This window comes from Lycium ferocissimum, chromosome 11 (genome assembly GCF_029784015.1).
Source record: "Lycium ferocissimum isolate CSIRO_LF1 chromosome 11, AGI_CSIRO_Lferr_CH_V1, whole genome shotgun sequence".
Lineage (NCBI taxonomy): Eukaryota > Viridiplantae > Streptophyta > Magnoliopsida > Solanales > Solanaceae > Lycium > Lycium ferocissimum.
The window spans coordinates 29,805,861-29,824,395 of NC_081352.1; the positions used below are offsets into that span (position 1 = coordinate 29,805,861).

The 18,535-nt window shown below is 35.5% G+C and overlaps 2 protein-coding genes, 1 long non-coding RNA gene and 1 pseudogene across 3 annotated transcripts in view; 2 read left to right on the forward strand and 2 right to left on the reverse strand.

Annotated features, from left to right (window-relative positions):
- The window catches only part of LOC132038213 (helicase sen1-like), a 6,331-nt gene extending 4,872 nt beyond the window's left edge, over nt 1-1,459 (forward strand). The window contains exon 4 of the mRNA XM_059428919.1: nt 1,344-1,459. Within this exon, the coding sequence (XP_059284902.1) occupies nt 1,344-1,459 (116 nt within the window). The remainder of the gene's footprint in view (nt 1-1,343) is intronic.
- Nucleotides 1,460-7,353: 5,894 nt separating this feature from the next.
- On the forward strand, nt 7,354-9,965 carry LOC132036025 (uncharacterized). Its single transcript, XR_009409501.1, has 2 exons — nt 7,354-7,594; nt 9,334-9,965. It is a non-coding gene; the product is annotated as an uncharacterized LOC132036025 (long non-coding RNA).
- Nucleotides 9,966-11,247: 1,282 nt separating this feature from the next.
- Nucleotides 11,248-18,175, reverse strand: LOC132038214 (clathrin light chain 1-like; annotated as a pseudogene).
- On the reverse strand, nt 13,068-14,235 carry LOC132037094 (putative F-box protein At3g58860). The gene is made up of 4 exons (XM_059427555.1): nt 13,964-14,235; nt 13,452-13,848; nt 13,254-13,345; nt 13,068-13,149 (listed from the first exon to the last, which is right to left on the reverse strand). The coding sequence occupies exons 1-4, from the start codon at nt 14,233-14,235 to the stop codon at nt 13,068-13,070; spliced, it is 843 nt and encodes a 280-aa protein (XP_059283538.1).
- Nucleotides 18,176-18,535: the final 360 nt, after the last annotated feature.

The following is an 18,535-nucleotide window of genomic DNA, read 5'->3' on the forward strand; positions in this document are numbered from 1 at the left end:
ATCATACTACAAATCCATTAAAGCATTACCAAAATCTTCAAAAAGAACAAATAATTGCAACCACGGTAAACTGGTAGCAACAACTTTGCTAATAAAGGAAAGGAAATTTCTTGCCTTAAAGGATATCATACTACAAATCCATTAAAGCATTACCAAAATCTTCACCACCCCCAAAAGTTTCATATTGATAGAAATCAAAACTTAAAACAGAAGTTTTATGCATTTCTAGATTTGGACAGCTGAGCTCAAGGCATCAAATTTCAAAACTTTCGAAAGAATAAAGAATTTCAAATCTCTTGACAACTAGAAAAATCCCCAACATCCCCCCTCAAAAAAAAAAAAAAAAAAAAAAAAAATCAGGCAAAAAATTAAGTGCTAGTTTAAGAGAAAATGGCGGGATAATGAAATGAAATACAAAGATTAAAAAAATGGATGCACTTCAAAATTTCCTAATTCGTCCATGTATAACCTCATGAGGAAAGGGGGAAACCACTGATGCAATAGTTTTCAAAACAGAAAGAAGTAAAAATATGGATCCAACAACTCCTCACCATTAGGTCTCCATTGCAGCCAGTATTCTTCAACCTTCAACACTGCTGTCAAGAAAATCATTAGCAGAATTCAGGCAAGCTGAACAATGCACGAAAGCAAAAAGCGAAAAAGAAATTACTCGCAACTAATTTACATTTCCTCTTTTGTATACATAATCATACAACTAAAGATAGTAGTTTGGGACCTCCCCAAAATCAAAACATCATCATAGCATTTGACAAATGCCTCTACTTAGTGGATTCTAATTATTTTTGAGAAAAAGATTCATTTTATTAGATTTAGTACTAAGAGAGTGCTATTTGACAAGCTGCGTAAACGGAATTTCAAGGCTTCTTTGACTACAGACAAAAGGAATTGTTTGCCCACTATTAGATGTTCATCAAGCCAATTCAAAAGGTTGTTGTGGATCAAAAGATAAAATAACTACACTCATTATCTTTACTTGCAACAAATAATTATTTATCCCTTAAAGAAATGACAAAGAGGTGACAAACAACTATGTTTAACAACTATGTTTTTCTGTTAGCATTGATGATTATAGAAACTTGCAAAAAATACAATATTCCCTTTGTCCAAAAATTTGCCCCCTTATCGACAAAATTGCAATTGCAACGGACGGAAGGAGTACCAAGTATTTATAATGTAACACTGTCATAATTGTTTATTTTTCATATTAGAATATTATGTAAAAATGTTAATATTTCAAAACGTATTACTAGGGACAATGATCTATAAAATGCACCTCTATTGTTTAAACAAATTTATTGTTTCGTGTCCCTTGGTGTTTATAGTTGCTTGTAGCTCTATATCATCAGGGAATGAATCACGTTTCAACTCATCCCAAGCTATTTTGAAATGGGACAATTGTTTTACTAAACTGCAACTCGACCTTAGGGCTCAACCTTAAATTGGCACCATATTCTGTCTTCAGTTGCCATCATATTTCCATAGGATGAGGCCTCAGGTGAGGTAGATCAATTTCTTGTAACAATCATGAATACATAAACAGGACTTAGGTTTCTTAAAAGATATCAGGAAGTAATTCTGTAAAATGAAAAATGAACTTTCTTACCAAAATAAAGACAATTTAAAAGGGGTACTACTCACACTGCCTTCCCATCATAGAACAAAAGAGCATCGAGCAGAGAACTTTCTTCAACAAGGTATACAAGCTGAACAAACTCCGTCAGCACATTCAAAGAGTTAACCTGCATCTCCACCTTAAAGCAGGCCATTATTAATTCTTCAGAACTTTCTTGAGGAAGAAACACCACGAATTTCCCATCTTGTGGGAGGCCAACCAAAATGGGAGCTACTGCAAAGTCAGTGTTATATTGCAGTTTGGGACATTGAGCTAAAAACTGATCATAGAGACATTGTGATGTGAACCATCTTCTAGCCTTAACATCATAAGCATACAAGTACATGTCCAAGGTGAACCAATAGAATGTATTGTTAGTGAACACAGCAGGTACAGTGTCGGTAACCATTCGTAGTAAATGGAAGTTTGCATCAAGGACTGAGAAATTGTGGAGGACGTGGAGGAGAAGTAGCCGGAGAAGAATCCGGGGAAGTATCCGGAGAAGAATTGGGGGAAATATGCCACAAAGCAAACTCCTCAACTGTTTCATTCTTCGATATCTTACGAGTAATTGCATTGAAAAACATCATAGCACCCTTAGCCAAGCAATAAAACACGATTTCGGTCGGCTCATCCCCATCTTTTTCCACAACAGATGCAACTTTATAATTACGAGGAAACGATTCTAGTTCAGTATCCACCAAGTTCCAATATTTTCCTTCGATATCATAAATTTCACCACCTTTGTTCCGAAGAGGATCATCAGTTTCCTCCTTGCCACGTAGTATTTCTTGATAGTTATCAATATAGATGTGATCGCCGCCCAAAACACATAGTTTTCTTTTTTTACCAACAGCAACAGCAGCTACAACAGGCGACATACGGGAAAGATTTAGGGTTGATTCTGTCTGCCAATAGTCAACGGGAACTTGTTCTTCTGTGTTATGCTTAATCAATTCCTTATAAGGGTTAATCCTCCATCGATCAGTCAGGAATCCACCAGCATAGTAGATGTTGGAACCAATAACCGTCCAGTTTCCTGCCGTTCCATAAGTAGAATGACACAGCTTCGCAACAGGACCAACCACAATCTCTCTATCAGACTTATTCAATTCCATGCGATACCACAAATCATACCCACCACCAATACCGCGGAGATAAACATTAACCCTCTCCATTTGCCTTCTCTAACTGCAAAAATGTTTGAGGCGATTTTTATATATAATATGTGTCATTTGTGTATAAAATATGTATCAGTACCTATCTGTAATGTATAGAAACTGTATAAAATATGAATCAATAAGGTATGTATCATTTTTGTATATAATATGTATCATTTGTATATAATGTGTATCAAGACAAAAGAATCTGCTTCGTATAAAATAGAAAATTGTATCATTTTTGTATATAATATGTATCATTTTTTGTATATAAAGTGTATATATAATTTCAAAGCATGTGTATATAAAATCGTATCAGTCTTGTATAGAAAGTGTACCATACGCATAAAAAATGTATAATAGAAACCGTATCATTGTGGTATATAATATGTATCACTATTGTATATGTAAAAAAAAATATCATATCATTATTGCATATAATATGTGTATAATAAATGTATAATTAACGTATAATTTATGTAAAATAAATGTATGATTAATTCTGTATATATATATAAAATGTATAATTCTTTGTATATAAAGTGTATATATAATTCCAACATATGTATATATGACGTAGCAGCCTGGGCTGTTGTGCCGGCCAGCCTTGGCATTATTTTGGGATTTCTTCTTCCTCTTCTCAAACAAATCAGTTCATGTTTCGCAAGAAGAAGAAGAAGCATAGTACAGTTACGGTTTATTCCTTGCCTCAAAGCAAAGAGAACCGGTGGTCAGGATTGAGCGATTTCAAGTTTATGATCATTACTTGTGCATGTTGACAATTGGGGGAGATTCTATGGACACCAAAATAAGGTTGTTATATCCGTTTCTCACTGGTTTTCTTAATATGATATTCTATTCGAAGATTTCCCATCAAGTCCTATTTTTTTTACTTCCTACCGGCTTGCCTCGGTTTCCACAGATTCACTTCATCTCTTCAACTTTATTCGCACATTGTTCCTGTATGAAGTTTCATTCATTTCGTTTTCTTTCTTCTGTTTGCGATTAAATCAGTTAGGAGTATTATTTTTGCCTATCATCCTGTTTCATTTTTTAAATGAACTACAAATCAAGACATAGGCTGAAAAGCGTCAACATGAGTCTATTCGTTGTCAAATTTCCACTCCAGGAAATGCCTTTTGACTCTCCTTCTTCACTTATCTTATAGTAGTATGTGTTTATCTCTTGATTCAGTTGTGCTTAAATTTCTTTTCAAGAGATTATATTGGGGTTGATTCAATAGGTTCGGTTCTACAATGCATTTATTTTGACTCTATTATGGTTTATTCAAATTTCTTCTTATGTCAATATAATTGGTTTGAATTAGGGTTTATTAAATTAATTAATGGTTTCGTCGCCTAAAAATATACCATATCGATAACAATATTGAAAAGTATCTCCCACTGGAATTTCCCACATGTAGGGTTGCCACTCTTTCTGATGTTATGGGAATTTAGGTCTCTTAACTTCACTTCATTTTGATTGTTTATTTGCACCTTTTAGTCATTTTTTTTGGAGGACCATTGTTCCTGAATTCTTGATTTTATCCAATCTTAATTTCTCTTTCCTTTTCATTCGTCCAATCTTCGAACAATTACTTAATTTGCTTTTTAAATTTTAGGCTTAAACCAAGGTCGCTGATTGAGAATTTGAGGAACAAAGAGACACATGTTTGTGGGAGACTCACTTAATAGAAACCAAACATAGTTTGTTTTACTCAATTAGATACTATACGTATTGCAGGGGGTTACGAGGCAACGATTTAGTGAGAGATGGAAAGCATATTTTATTTGTTCCTTTGCAACAAACATGTCATATGGCTTTACTGCTTATCCTTTCATTTGCCCTTAATTTGGATAATTTATGAATGTGCTTGATTTATACAGATGATTAAGTGGTTTTTGGTGGAGTATAAGACTGGCTTACCATGCTTCTAAGTTCTATCCAGTGGCCGGCAAGTAACATTTACTATGGATTTACAATTCATATGTCTATGTGTGAGAATATAATAAAATGAAGTATTTCATATAAATCTGTAGTTTTAAGCTATATTGAGACAATATGTCTTACTAAGTTAGACACGAATTGATTGAAGAAAATCGCAACTGATAAGAGTATATGTTTTGGCGCGCGTATTGCTTATGAATGCATTGTCTCTCATTTATTTGGTTTGGCTTTATTAATTGAGTTCTCCTTTTGAATTAATAACTTGAGAGTGTTTTTGCATTTGATGAGCTAAAATTATTTTATACATTACTAGGAGCCGAAAGGTGCCCAGCGTCTTGCTGAAAGGGTATGACCAATTTTTGAAAACTTTTTTTAATGTATTTTCAGTGAACAATGTCTGTCGACGACTATTCTTCTTATTGTTTGGGTGAGAAGACACAAAATCAGTGAAAGAACCAGGCTCCATTTCAAGAGTTCACCAGAGATGATAAGGATACCTTACACTTTGTTTGGTGAATGGTGATAGCAGGCTTATATTTATGTGACTCGCGAGTCAAGGTATACAAGATTTCGTTTTTGCAGCATCTTTTTTATACCAAAGTATGGTTAATTGCTTGGATCAAGACAAACCTTCATATCTTACGACTTTCTACAAAAAGGCATCATCCCTCGATTTTGTTCTGTCTTTTACGCACTCATCATTTACCTATCCTTTTAAACATGGTTGATGATTACTAAAATAGACTAATATATCTGGATTTTGTAATATTGCAGGAAGTTTTACTAGAATGAATTACTTATATATTGTAGAATGAATAGAGGGCGATGCATGTGCAGGTACCCGACACAAAAGTAGGACCGATTTGCAGAAGTGCATTGCCTGCTCCGCTGTGCTCCTCATGAAAATTGCCTCTATATTACCATCTAAGCACCCTATTGGTGACTACTTAAGTTTTCTTGCTATATAGTCATAGCTGTTTCATAGTTCTATTTTTCTTTTTTGTTCTATTTTTCTTTTTTTACTTATCCAATCCACGCGGTAAAGCACAGGATTCGTTTATTCTGCAGATCTTCGATTTTATATGGAGAGATGAGACGAAATTTAAAAGGGGGAAAATACGCTGAAACGGTTTGTTGAAGCAGAAGTAAGACAGAGGCTGAATGAAGTAGGCAAAGAAAGCGGCTGAGCGCCTGTTGAGTTTAACCGAAGCGGTTTGTGTGAGTTTTATTTAAATGAATAACTGAAGTTTAGAATTTTTAAATGTCAAATAAACCAGGAAAAAGATAAATACTCATTCTGGTCATAGAAATTGCCATCTCGGCGGGCCTAAGTCCTGCAATTTTATATATATATATATATATATATATAGATAGATTATACATTTGATCGTTATATGTATGTCTTGCATTATTTGTTTATTATTTGATTTTGTAGTATAATCTTTTTATCCCTTATATTAACAAAATTTACAAAAAAAAAAATATATCTAACCTCGCGGAGCGCGGGCAATTTAACTAGTTAATATATATAAAATTGCATGACATGAGGCCCGTGATGTGGCATGCCTCATTGTTCAGAAAATGTATTTATCTAATTTCTCAGATTTTAGGCATTTTCACTCAATAAATTCAATTATTAAATCTACAAAATTAGGCTTCAGTTACAGATTAACCCTAAATTGAATTTGTATGTCGATTCATCTTTATATTATGCAGTAATCTTCTCGTGTTTGCTTTTTCTCAGTCAATTGATAGTCGTTGGTCATTTGCGAAAAATTGAAAAATTCTTAATTTCTGTTTAAATTAACTTCATCAGATTCCTACTTCTTATTTGCATCATTAAATTCTTATCTATGCAACCGACCAACATCAATTGGTCTATTTTCTGTTTATTTAATGTGGACATTCTATTTTCATTGAGATTTCCAGATTTCTGAGAATTTCCAGGAAGACGCTTTTTTATTTTTGGTTTGAAATTTGTATTCTGGGATTTGATAAATATATTTAAAAGGTCACAACCAGAGGCGAGTTCAGGATTTCAAGAGGATGAGTTCACCGTAGAATTTTTTTTTTAAAAAAAATACGCAAAAGTGCATTTAGTAGTGTTCGATCCCACAACCTTAAGGAATTAAAGGTAGCACATAGCCAGTGCTCCATTCGGTCTAGTTTGAGCATATGTTCCTTTAGTTAATATTAGATATATTTTATGGAATATATACATAATATACCGAGTTTAGTCGGGTGACCATGTGTTCACGTAACCCATTTTTTTATACCTGGATTCGCCCCTGGTCACAACGTCTCTATTAAATAAAATAACCATTTCCCCCCTAATAAATCCGTCGTTTGATTTCCCAAATGCTTGGTTGTTGCCGTTTGCTTTCCCTGATAAAGCGGCTATCCTTCTGCTTCTTCCTAACCAGCAGAGGTGGCAAAAAACGATAAATCAATGGCTGAGAAGAATTCAGCCCCTCAGCCATTTCAAAGTAAAACCTACGGGTTTTCAATTCCAATGGTAACTGAGGAGAGAAGAAATGTACTTAGGAGAAGTAGTTTCAGCTTATGAGAAGTATCAGAAGAAGGTGCAAATTGTTCATGTTTGGTTGGTGTTTGATTTCATGTGTCTGTATTGTTAGGTTTTCCTTTTTACATCAGGCTTTGACAGAGTGTGAGTCCAAACATGAAGATTCGGGTGAAATTTTTTACTCTTTTTTTCCCGTTCCATTTTAAAACCACGGTGTTTTTCGTTCCACTTGTAATTTACCGCGTTTTCCGTTCCATTTGTAATTCACTGTGTTTTTCCTGCAGTTGGATCAGGTTTTGGCAAAGTATCAGTCCAAGCATAGGGATTCAGGTGAAACTTTTGTATCCTCACCTTTTTTTTCTTTGTTTTTTTGTTTCATGAAAAATGGCATGGATGAGTCACTTTGGTAACGGGCGATGGCATACATGAGCCATTTCCGATAGTTTGATGGCATAAATGAGCCAAACTATTAATGAGTGACATAAATGAGCCATTTCCGATAGTTCGATGGCATATTTGAGCCTTTTCCGTTTAAAATATGAAAATTCCGGGGCACATAAAGATGTGATTCTGTAGATAATAGGGGTGAATCCATCTCTGTTATGTATATGTCGGTCAGCAAATTATAGACAGATAGGGGTGAATCCATCTCTTATAAGTATATATCAATCAAAAAATTAAATGTGCCTCAACTAATTTGGATGGTCATATGAATTATCCACCATGCTCTATTTGGGGCACATTTCTTTCCAATACTTTAAATAAATTACAACAACAACAACAACATATCCAGTGTAATCCCACAAGTGGGGTCTGGGGAGGGTAAATTAAGTAAATTGTCTTGTAAAATTCACCAATAGTGTCTGATTAATCTTTTACTCCACCTAGAGATGTGAACAGTTGTTGGAGTTTCACCAATATTAATGTGGTTTTAGCTAGAACAGAGCATGTTGGAAGCAAAGGATTTACATAGCCTCTGAACTAATGTTTAATCATTGTTATCACACTTATTAGGTTCCTTGTATGAAAAATTAGACTTACCTTATATCCGTCGTTACCAGTAGTCTTGTAGTCTTTGGTCTATTAAAGATTTGTATATTTGATTAGGAATAGGTGTGAGATTTAGAGAACCTCTAATTTACTAGTAGTGGAAAGAAATGAGCACAAATAGAGCGGAGTGGATAGGGAGAACTCATACAGTTTGACCCTAAGGCATAGTTGTTTGGAGGGTCAAATAAAAATATGTGCAATATGAGATTTCTAGGTTCAGAATGGAAAGAAACATGAACAAGACAATAGGGTATTTGAACCTTTCTCTAATCTGGTGAAAAAGGCGCAAGAGTGCAAACAGATAATGTTAGTACAAAGTGGAGCTGATCTGACAAGGTATTCATTGGTAAAAGATGGTACTTTACAGCAATAGGAGATTGAGATTGTGCCGACAATCAAGCATTCATGTTATTCTGGGAAAGAGGATCTAATGTCCAATTGTCCCGTTTGTTGTGCCAAATAGGTGTGTTACCTTCATGTGATTTTTAGAAATGTTAGTCTTCCATTCATTCTTGGATTTTGGTTTTTGGGGGAGGGGGTGCCTTTAAGGAAGGCTATAGCTAGGCGTTTCAATTCTTTTGAGTCAAATGCTGAATATTTGCTGAAAATTTTTCTTGTATGGATTTGTATCATTTTGCATCTAAATGTATCCCTTAGTAGCTCATGCTGCTATAATAATTTGAACTGCTCACATCATAATAGTAGTAGTGTAAAGGCCGTAATTGGGAGGCAGCCATATATTTGTCTTGAACATCATTTACCAATCATTCAAATAGACAAAGAGCGAGCAACACCAAGAAATGTGAAAATATACTTAGATATGTTAAATTTTGCTAGTTTTCAGGCTAAATAGTGAGGAAACTTTCAAGTAACTATAGCAAATAATAGTTGTTCCTTTCCTTTTTTGTCTACTCGCGAATTCCTGATAACTGCTCTTAAAAATAAAGCACCCAACATTCTTATAACTCCCAAAGGGTTTGTTATCTAATGGCAAATCGAATTACAGTTTACTGTATCAGGCATGGCAGCTCTACCAAGAGGGAAAGCTGTAGGAGTTAGTCGATCCAGAACTGGGAGATTTTCCAGAAAAAGAAGTCCTCAAGTACATTAAGGTAGCTCTCTTTTGTACACAAGAAAATGCAAATCAAAGACCGATGATGAGCCAGGTTCCTGACATGCTCACAAGAAACATCAAGCTAAATGAGAAAGAACTCACACCACCAGGATTTTTCCAAAATTCGGGGGGTTCTAGTAGCACACAATCAAAACTGAAGTCATCTGAAAGCAGTACAAGTCATCAAATGAGTTCTGTACCCCTTACAATCACTCAGGTGACCCCTAGATAATCATTCAATTAATCATTTGTGAATGGCAATTGAATATTTCACCTCAGGATGAGTTGACAGCTTTAGTTTTACAAAGAAGAGGAATTTAGGAAGAAATTATTGCCCACGGGGCTTTGGTTTCAGTGATAAGGATATTGCAACACGTGATATGTGGGTTAGGCGCATATTTACACCAACTACAGTTGGACAGAAGCCATAGGGAATTTCTTTTGTATAAAAAAATGGAAGAAGTTATTATTTGAATAAATGATACCTTATTTTTTCTAATTATTTGGTTTTATCCTTAAAGGTGCTCATATTTTTGTGATTCTGCATCGTCAAGTGTTTTCTTTTTTTCTTTTAAAGTGATGCAGTGAACCCTGTTTGGAGGTTAATAGTGTCTCTGGATCGACATGCATAGAATCAGACGAGGCGAATTGTTTTATCTTTAACTTCTTTACTTTTCTACTGTTATATTTCTGTTCTTATTTTATTTGGATCCCGGTTTTGATCGCTGCATTTGAAAGAAACCAGCAACAGGGGGCTCAATTGCTTGCATGCAAACTCATATAACTGCTTCGAGGATTCTACGTTTCAAATGCTCTAACTTTTGGTGTTAGTTATACCATTCATGACATAAGATTTTCAAAGTACGATTACCTCAAGTGATCAAACACGACGGTACTTGCAAAATAAGATCTGCGACTGGTTCATCTGAATCTAGTAGCTTTGGCAATAAATTAGATCGAATGTAGTAGAATTCCAAATCTGAAATCATAAATTTTAAAGGGAAAATTATAGTCAAATACCATTCGGCCATCCAGTTTACAAAATACGTGCAAAGTGTATAGGTAATGTATACTTTATACTATTTGCATATACATATATACAAATAATATATATACACTATACACATAGTATACATATCTATACACAACATATACAACCGTATGTTGGCCGAAATGTACATTCACATAAGTTTTCCAAATTCTTAATTCGTTTATATAAAGTTCAAATCATAAATTCGCATATATGCCTCAATCATAAGATCTAAGAATTTTTGGTCCCTCATCTCCAACTCTAGGGCCATGCACGGAAAATGCTATGATTGGGGTACTTGTCATTGCACCAAGTGTTGCATGCACACAAGTGATATTAATGGCCAAAATGAGACCATAAGTGAAGTAAATACATAAAAAGGTACCAATCATTTCGGCACAAACAAAAGGAAAATAATGTCAAGTTGGGATAAAAGGAGTAAGTTTTTAGGGCTCTTAACACTATCAACTCCTCAAACTCCCGTAGCACATAAGATCATGACATAAAAGGATACAGAATGGGTCCTGTTGGTCAACCAAAGAAACCACAATGAATAAAGAAAGATAAAAGATCAACATCAGAGAGAAAAAAAGAACTTTCTATGAACATGAGAATCGTCTCGACTCCAATTACAAATAAAAGATCTTGATGTTCAGAAAAAGAAAAATCCAGGCCTCAAACCAATGGAACATGGAGCAAGGCACAGAATATCGAGTGCCTAACATGAAAGAACATAGTAGAAAAAGACACATTACACACAATCAGATAAAAGATTACGTTGCATGCTGATCATTCACAATAGCAACAGGTTCTTCTAATGTCTGAGTAACACGACTCACTAGCAGGTGGAGTTCCCTCAGCTGCTGCATCTTTAGTGTTCTTCACATCTTTCCCACCCTTTGCATCTTTTCCATCCTTCCCGGCTTTGCCATCCTTGGCAGGGGCGGGAGGTGGCAGGTTGTGCTTAAGCTTCACCAAAATGTGACACATCCTTGAAAGATCAGTAGGTTTTCCAGGTTTGGGCCCTTGGAGGACTGTCACGGATGGCTTCTTCTCTTGATCCTTCTTCCGTCCTTTCTTCTCAATATTTGGAACCTCTTTAGGAACGAGCTCCGCTATGGTTTTCCAATATTGTTTGTCAGCTTCTTTGTCGAACTTCTCTTGATTAGTTAAGTACACCTGTTTCAACGACAAAACAAGTCAAATTTAGATATAAAGGAACATTAAAAGAATGAACAGGGAGGAACTGACGTTAACTGCCAAAGAACTTACATTCTCTTTGTCTCGGTTGTTAGTCTTATTGGTCTCAATATTGAGCGTTCTTTTCTCATAGAATGCTTTCTTAAACTCTTCACCTTCCTCGATAATTTGGTTTCTAATTTCCTTTTCCCTGTTCTCATTCTCCTCAAGATGGATAGCATTTTGCCTGCACCCCAATAAAATCACAAATTATAACGAATATATTATCCGAGCATCATTTCTATTTTCACAAAAAATATTCGAATAGGAAAACCAAAAACTGATCTCAATCCAGCCACCAGCACCATTGGACTCTATTACTCATCACATCAACCTCACTCTCCACCCCTTTCTAAAAGATCAAGAAGAGAAGAGGCTTTGCAGAACCAATTATTCCCATGATGAATAAGCCGCTGAAACAGTAAGCTAGCAGCAACTAGAACCTCGATTATATGATCCTAATTAGGTCCACATGCCACTGGCTTGACATATTTTTCTATATATACAAGATCAACATTAAGAACTTGTTTTCCTCCTTTATCAAAATGGAATTAACCGAGACTAAGTATATATATACTTGGCAACAACAATAAGTTTTACGTACATATATAGCCTTCGCTTGCGTAAACGAACAACAACATTGATTTTCTATTATATTATACAACAAAAAAAATCTTATATTTGCAGTTTAGTCCTTCATTACATAAATCAAGCAAATAGGGAAGAAAATAAAATAATTCAAAAAGGAAATAGAGGGTCATCGGCTTCTATTCAATTTGTAGAACTAATTCTCTCATTCCAAAACTCTTAAGTTCTTTGCCGCTCTATAAAGAGGAGTGACGGGAACCACAGGAGGAGGAGAAGGTGTCGATAACTTTTCAAGATGTCCGAACGGTATTCTCAGTGAAATTCAATCCTAGCTTCCACTGAAAGATGCAGCCAGAACCAGTGAGTTGTCCCGGAAATGGCAAAGCAATTGGGCTTCTCGTCCTCAAATTCATTTGGACGAAGCAGATTTTGTAGGAACAAGGGTAAGAGACCAAAAGAAAAGAAATGACTTCTTGAAGTACTTGGACAAATTCGCGAAGTCCTGTGAGAAGTTGCGAAGATCCAACAATTGTGCACTTGACACTTTATTTAATCAGATCACAGTTGAGGATTATTATGCTAAAGCCATGGTCAGAAAATGGATTATTTTTGCCTTGAAAAATAATCTTAGAAAGTTTTGTCTCAGTGCAAGGATGCCTTCCGGTAATGTTTTTGACTCGGGTAAAGCTAAATTTACAACACCCGAAACATTAGTTGAGTTAGAATTCCTGCATTGTGATATATCCAATGGTTCTTTTATGCTTCCCAATGTGAATTCGCTCTCAAATCAACTTTACATGCTTGGAATGAGCAAAAGACTTCAAATTGTTTCTTATCCAAGTGTACCAGCCAGCATTGAGCACCCTAGGGTTTAATTCGAATTGAACAAATCCAACTCACGAGAAGCTTCAATTCCGAGAATAAGCGTGTATCGACCAGAGAGACCAAAGAACTCGAACAATTATAACTTCAGAGTGTCTATTTTTATCTCATTTACTATGTGGGAATGCTTAAGCACAAGCTGAGCAGATTCGGGTTGAGAAAGAAGAAGCTTGTGCACCTTAAGGGTAGAATCGATCACGAGTTTCTCAAGTAGAGGGAATTGTTTTATAAGTTCCGACACACTCCCATCAATGTCGTTAACAAAACAATATGTGAACTCTGACTTTAGTTGGGGAAGTAATGTCTACTTTACGTTTGCCATAGGCCCATAAGCAACCAAATTCAAGAGATTCAAGGTTTGGGGACTCTATTCCTATACGAGTTATATCTTTACTAATAGTGACTTTTAAACATTTCAGGGTAGAATTTGGAACTATAATAGTTCTCAACTTTTCAGGTCTATGAATGCTTAACTTTTGAACTTCAGGGCACGCGGCGATGAGATTCTCAACAGCTTTATCCTCAACAGAGACATGATTTAGAGAGAGCGAATTCACATTGGGAAGCGTAAAAGAACCATTGGATATATCACAATGCAAGAATTCTAACTCATCCAATGTTTTAGGTGCTGTAAATTCAACTTTACCCAACTCAAAAACATTACCGGAAGGCATCCTTGCACTGAGACAAAATTTTCTAAGATTATTTTTCAAGGCAAAAATAATTCATTTTCTGAACATGGCTTTGGCATAATAATCCTCAACTGTGATTTGAAGAAATAAATTCTCAAGTGCACAGTTGTTGGATCTTCGCAAAATTGTCCAAGTACTTCAAGAAGTCCTTTCTTTTCTTTTGGTCTCTTACCCTGGTTCCTACAAAATCGGCCCCAAAATCTGCTTCGTCCAAATGAATTTGAGGACGAGCAGCCCAATTGCTGCGCCATCTCCGGGACAACTCACTGGTTTTGGCTACATCTTTCAGTGGAAGCTGGGACTGAATTTCACTGAGAATAACGTCCGGACATCTTAAAAAGTTATCGACACCTTCTCCTCCTCCTGTGGTTCCCATCATTCCTCTTTTTAGGGTAGCAAAGAACTTAGGTTTTGGAATGAGAGAATTAGTTCTACATATTGAATAGAGGTCATAACCCTCTATTTCCTTTTTGAATTATTTTATTTTATTCCCTATTTGCTTAATTTATCTAATGGAGGACTAAATTGCAAATATAAGTTTTTTTTTTTTTTTGTTGTATAATATAATGGAATATCAATGTTGTTGTTCATTTACGCAAGCAAAGACTATAATTGTACGTAAAACAGAGTGTTGTTGCCAAGTGTGTATATATATCTTGGAGGCCTCATTTTGTTTTCACAAGATTAAGACGTGCGAAAATGAATCGCGTATCTGAATGATTAAGATGTTGTACATGTAGGTACGAACATTTAATCATTAAGGCTCGCATTGTTTTTCAATATTTGAATATGCATAATGTAGTTATTTAAACATAATAAATATGCAATTCAAATTAAAAAGTAACTAAATAGTAGAAAATAAATACAAATTTAATAAAATATTATTTGATTAAAAAAATGAAATATTTACATTCACTAGTAATGGTGGAGATATTTTGTAGTCGTGGTGGGTGGTGAGTGGGGGTGGAGGGGTGAGTGAGTGTGTGGGTGGTTAGGTTGAGGGGTGGGAGGTAGTGGGGCTGGGGTTGGTAGGGAGTGAGGGTGGGGTTGGTATGGAGTGGGGGTATGGTTGGTGGTGGGGGTAGTGAGGGTGGGTAGTGTAGCGTAGGGGTTAGTGGTGGGGAGTGGGGGTGGGTAGTATGGGGTAGGGGTTGGTGTGGGTGGTGTGGGGTAGGGGTGGGGTTGGTGGTGGGGTGGAGGTGGTGGGAGTGAGGGTTGGAGTGGAGGGTGGGGTGGGTGGTGGGGTTGAGGTGGATGGGTGGGGTTGGAGTGGAGGGTGGGTGGGGGTGGGGTTGAGGTGGAGGGTTGGGGGTGGGGTTGGAGAATTTTGGTGATAAAAAGTTACATACAAAAATGCGCAATGATATTAAGACTTGGTTCGAATCTTAATGATTAAGACTATTCGGACCAAATAAGTCTTGGATCTTGTGTAAACAAATACGCCAATGGCTTAAAGTCTGAACCGTTCAGTTCGAACCTCCGATAAATGCAAACAAAAACGGGCGTTATGCAGCAACAATTGTATAATACGTGCAAATTGAATCGCTTCCTAAGTTAATCGGACTCTTCACTTTCGGTGCCGCACCCGCGTTAAAAAATATATGGGTGTGGGTGTGGGATCCGTACCCGGTCTGGTCAACCGCTTTTGGGTACTTTGACCAAAATCAACGGAAAAATTAGAACAGGATCTGAATGATTTCTATAATCAAAACAAAAGCTAAGGTGGACTTGAAGAAAAATGGAATACCTTGCATATTGAAATTTTTATGTCCTCCTTTTCCTTTTTATCTCCTTCCCATTCTCCTCTTGATCAATATTTTCTCCTGAGGTCGATTTTTAGATATTTCAATTATTTTTAAATGAATCCCCGCACCCGTATCCATACCTGGATCAGTATCCCCGCAACTTAAAATTTAGATCATGAAGGATCCGGTCTCTAGATCCTCACCCGTATCGGACGCCCGCACCCGAGTCCGAGTATCGCTTCTTCTGGTATGTATTCGTACTTTTAGAAGTTTAAGAGGAGACTGTTTCTGAAGAAACACTCCTTTTTCTGAACAGACGCAATATTCTGTTTTATTTAAAATTTAACAAAAATTGTTCAAAAATAAAATACGAAATAAGACCTTTATTTCCAACCTGGCCCGCCCAATATATATATATATATATATATATATATATATATATATATATACACATATACACGTATATATATATACACATACATATACATATATGTAAATAGTTATTACAAGTTAAAGAACAGGTGCAATCAGATGCTAACAAGTTGAGGAAGTATCCTTTTTTAGTATTACTGTTAATTTAGAATTTCATAAGATTTTTCTATCAAATGTAGGTAGGATCTGTAGCTAGTAAAACAATTAATAGTACTAGAGCTCCAAATCTGGCAAGCAGTTACCAAGACAGAAACTCGCACCACCTCTAGAAATGATTTTCATTTAACTTGAGGTATAACCACCAGTTCCATAGCTAAAGGAAGGGATAAGATCTGTATAAGCTTATTTATTAAGAGAATCCACAATATTCAGCAGATACTAATATTAAGGATTCGTACAGTTGACTCTAACTAGTTGAGGATCAAATAGTAGTTACTGATGCAATAACCAAAATTCAAATTCGATAAATTTAAAAAAGAAAAAAGAAGGAAAAGCTAACCTTCGCCATTCGCAATTCTAGCAAAATAAAGCCTATCTTATTGATATTATTTTCAATCTACGTTTACATCTATGGAAAGTATAGGATCAACAACAACAACAACAAGCCCAGTATAATCCCACCATGTGGGGTCTGGGGAGGGTAGAGTGTACGCGGCACTCAACCCCCACTTGGCGAAAGGTAGGGCGGCTGTTTTAGAAAGACCCTCGGCTCGAGAGAGAGAGAGAAGATAAGAGAGAGAAAACAAAAAAAGGTCGAGATAGGGCCAAGCATATCGAAAACAATATGATAACATGCATACATGGAAAGTATAGGATCCAAATTTAAAAAGAATAGTTTAATTGCATGAACTATTTTATCGAGATATTACACAATATTCAGCAGATTCATACAGTTGAGTTCGAATAAAATTGAAAATATTGGAGAAAAAGTTAATTTTTAGTAAGAGGCCTTTATTAATTTACTATGTAACAAAAAAAATGGAAAAGGTTAATCAAAGCTAACCTTCGCCATTCGCGTAAGGCAAAGCCTTCCTCTCGCATTTCATTAGGAGGTGGTAGTACTGGCCCTCCATCGGAGCTAAAAATTCCTTCAGAATCTGTTGGAAAAAATAATTCAAAGTTGTAGGAAACCAAAATTGATTAGTATTAGGAATAAGTTTTCCGCAAGTAGTAGGTTTCGTACTATTATGAATAGGCATGCTACCTATTTTCATTATTGTTGAGATTACAGATAACATTCAGTGATCTATTGAGTTCACGAATAAAATATTGGGATATTTTCAAAAATATACAGCTTTTAAAAATTATTACACCAGGTGGCCCAATATACAATACTCCCTTCACAATTTACATGATATAGTTTGAATATGCACGGAATTTAAGAAAAAAAGAAAGACTTTTGAAACTTGTGATTTAACACAATCCACATATATTTGTGAGAGGAGGTTTTAAGTTAAATTAATGGCATAATACATAATCAGACCTCAAACTTGGCTTCGGCTGGCAAGTATGCGCTCCAACTTTGGGTGTGCACAAGTAGGCACCTCAACTTGTCACCACTTTATCAGTTGAACACTCCAACTTACAAAATGACCATCTAGACACCTAAAATTTTATGTGTCACATCAGCATTTGTGTTTACGGTGTTCAAATTTATACAAGTTGAGATACCTACTTGTGCACACCCAAAGTTAGAGGACATAGTTACCAGCTGATGCTAAGTTTGAGGGCCTGTTTATGTATTATTCTATCTATAGAAATGTATCATTCTTTCTAGAACAGATTTAAAATGAAAGTTTATCACATAAATTAAAGCAGACGTAGTATTATACAACATTATACTTGGGGGGACAGCATTATATATAATGTATCAACCTTTTAGTTTATGAAGGTGTTTATACACAAATATGAGCTAATCGGGTAACAAACTCAAAAATATGGGCTACGTAGAGTAAATATTTTCAAAAAATTGACATAGAGCGTAATTTTCCCTAAAAAATAAAATGTTTTCCTTCAGAATTCGTAAGGAGTTGATTGATGAGTCGGGTATGGATCCGACCCGAACCCGTATGGATCCGGATTGTTGTTGACTGTGTGAGAAACGTGATCTACCACTGTAACTTCTTCGTATTCCTCCATTTCTGTGTGTTGTATTGGATTTTGGAATAATAAAAATGAAAATGCTTCTAGCGCTTTATTTTTGTAGTAAAGCGAAGGGATACTTAAAATTTGTTTATGAAACATTGGAGTAGCAATATTTTGGAATAATAAAAATGAAAATGTTGCATGACTTACATTGTGCACATTTTTTTTTTTGGTTTGATCTTTAAATAGTTATTGCATATTAGCATATTACATCATGGATTAAGGAGCATGGGCATTTTTTGTAATTTTTATTTTTATTTTTTATAAGTAGTAATATCTGAAAGGGATTTAGAGGTGAATTCAATTTGGAATGTGAAAAAGAACACTAGAGTGAGATACGACTTAAGATGTCTA

What these genes read in the sequence shown, in the direction of transcription:
- LOC132037094 (XM_059427555.1), bottom strand. Translation starts at nt 14,235, where the DNA reads ATGGGAACCACAGGAGGAGGAGAAGGTGTCGATAACTTTTTAAGATGT. An exon ending in TTTGCGAAGATCCAACAACT is followed by an intron (nt 13,849 to 13,963) that starts GTGCACTTGAGA and finishes ATTTTGTCTCAG; the next exon opens with TGCAAGGATGCCTTCCGGTA. An exon ending in ATAAAAATAGACACTCTGAA is followed by an intron (nt 13,150 to 13,253) that starts GTTATAATTGTT and finishes ATTAAACCCTAG; the next exon opens with GGTGCTCAATGCTGGCTGGT.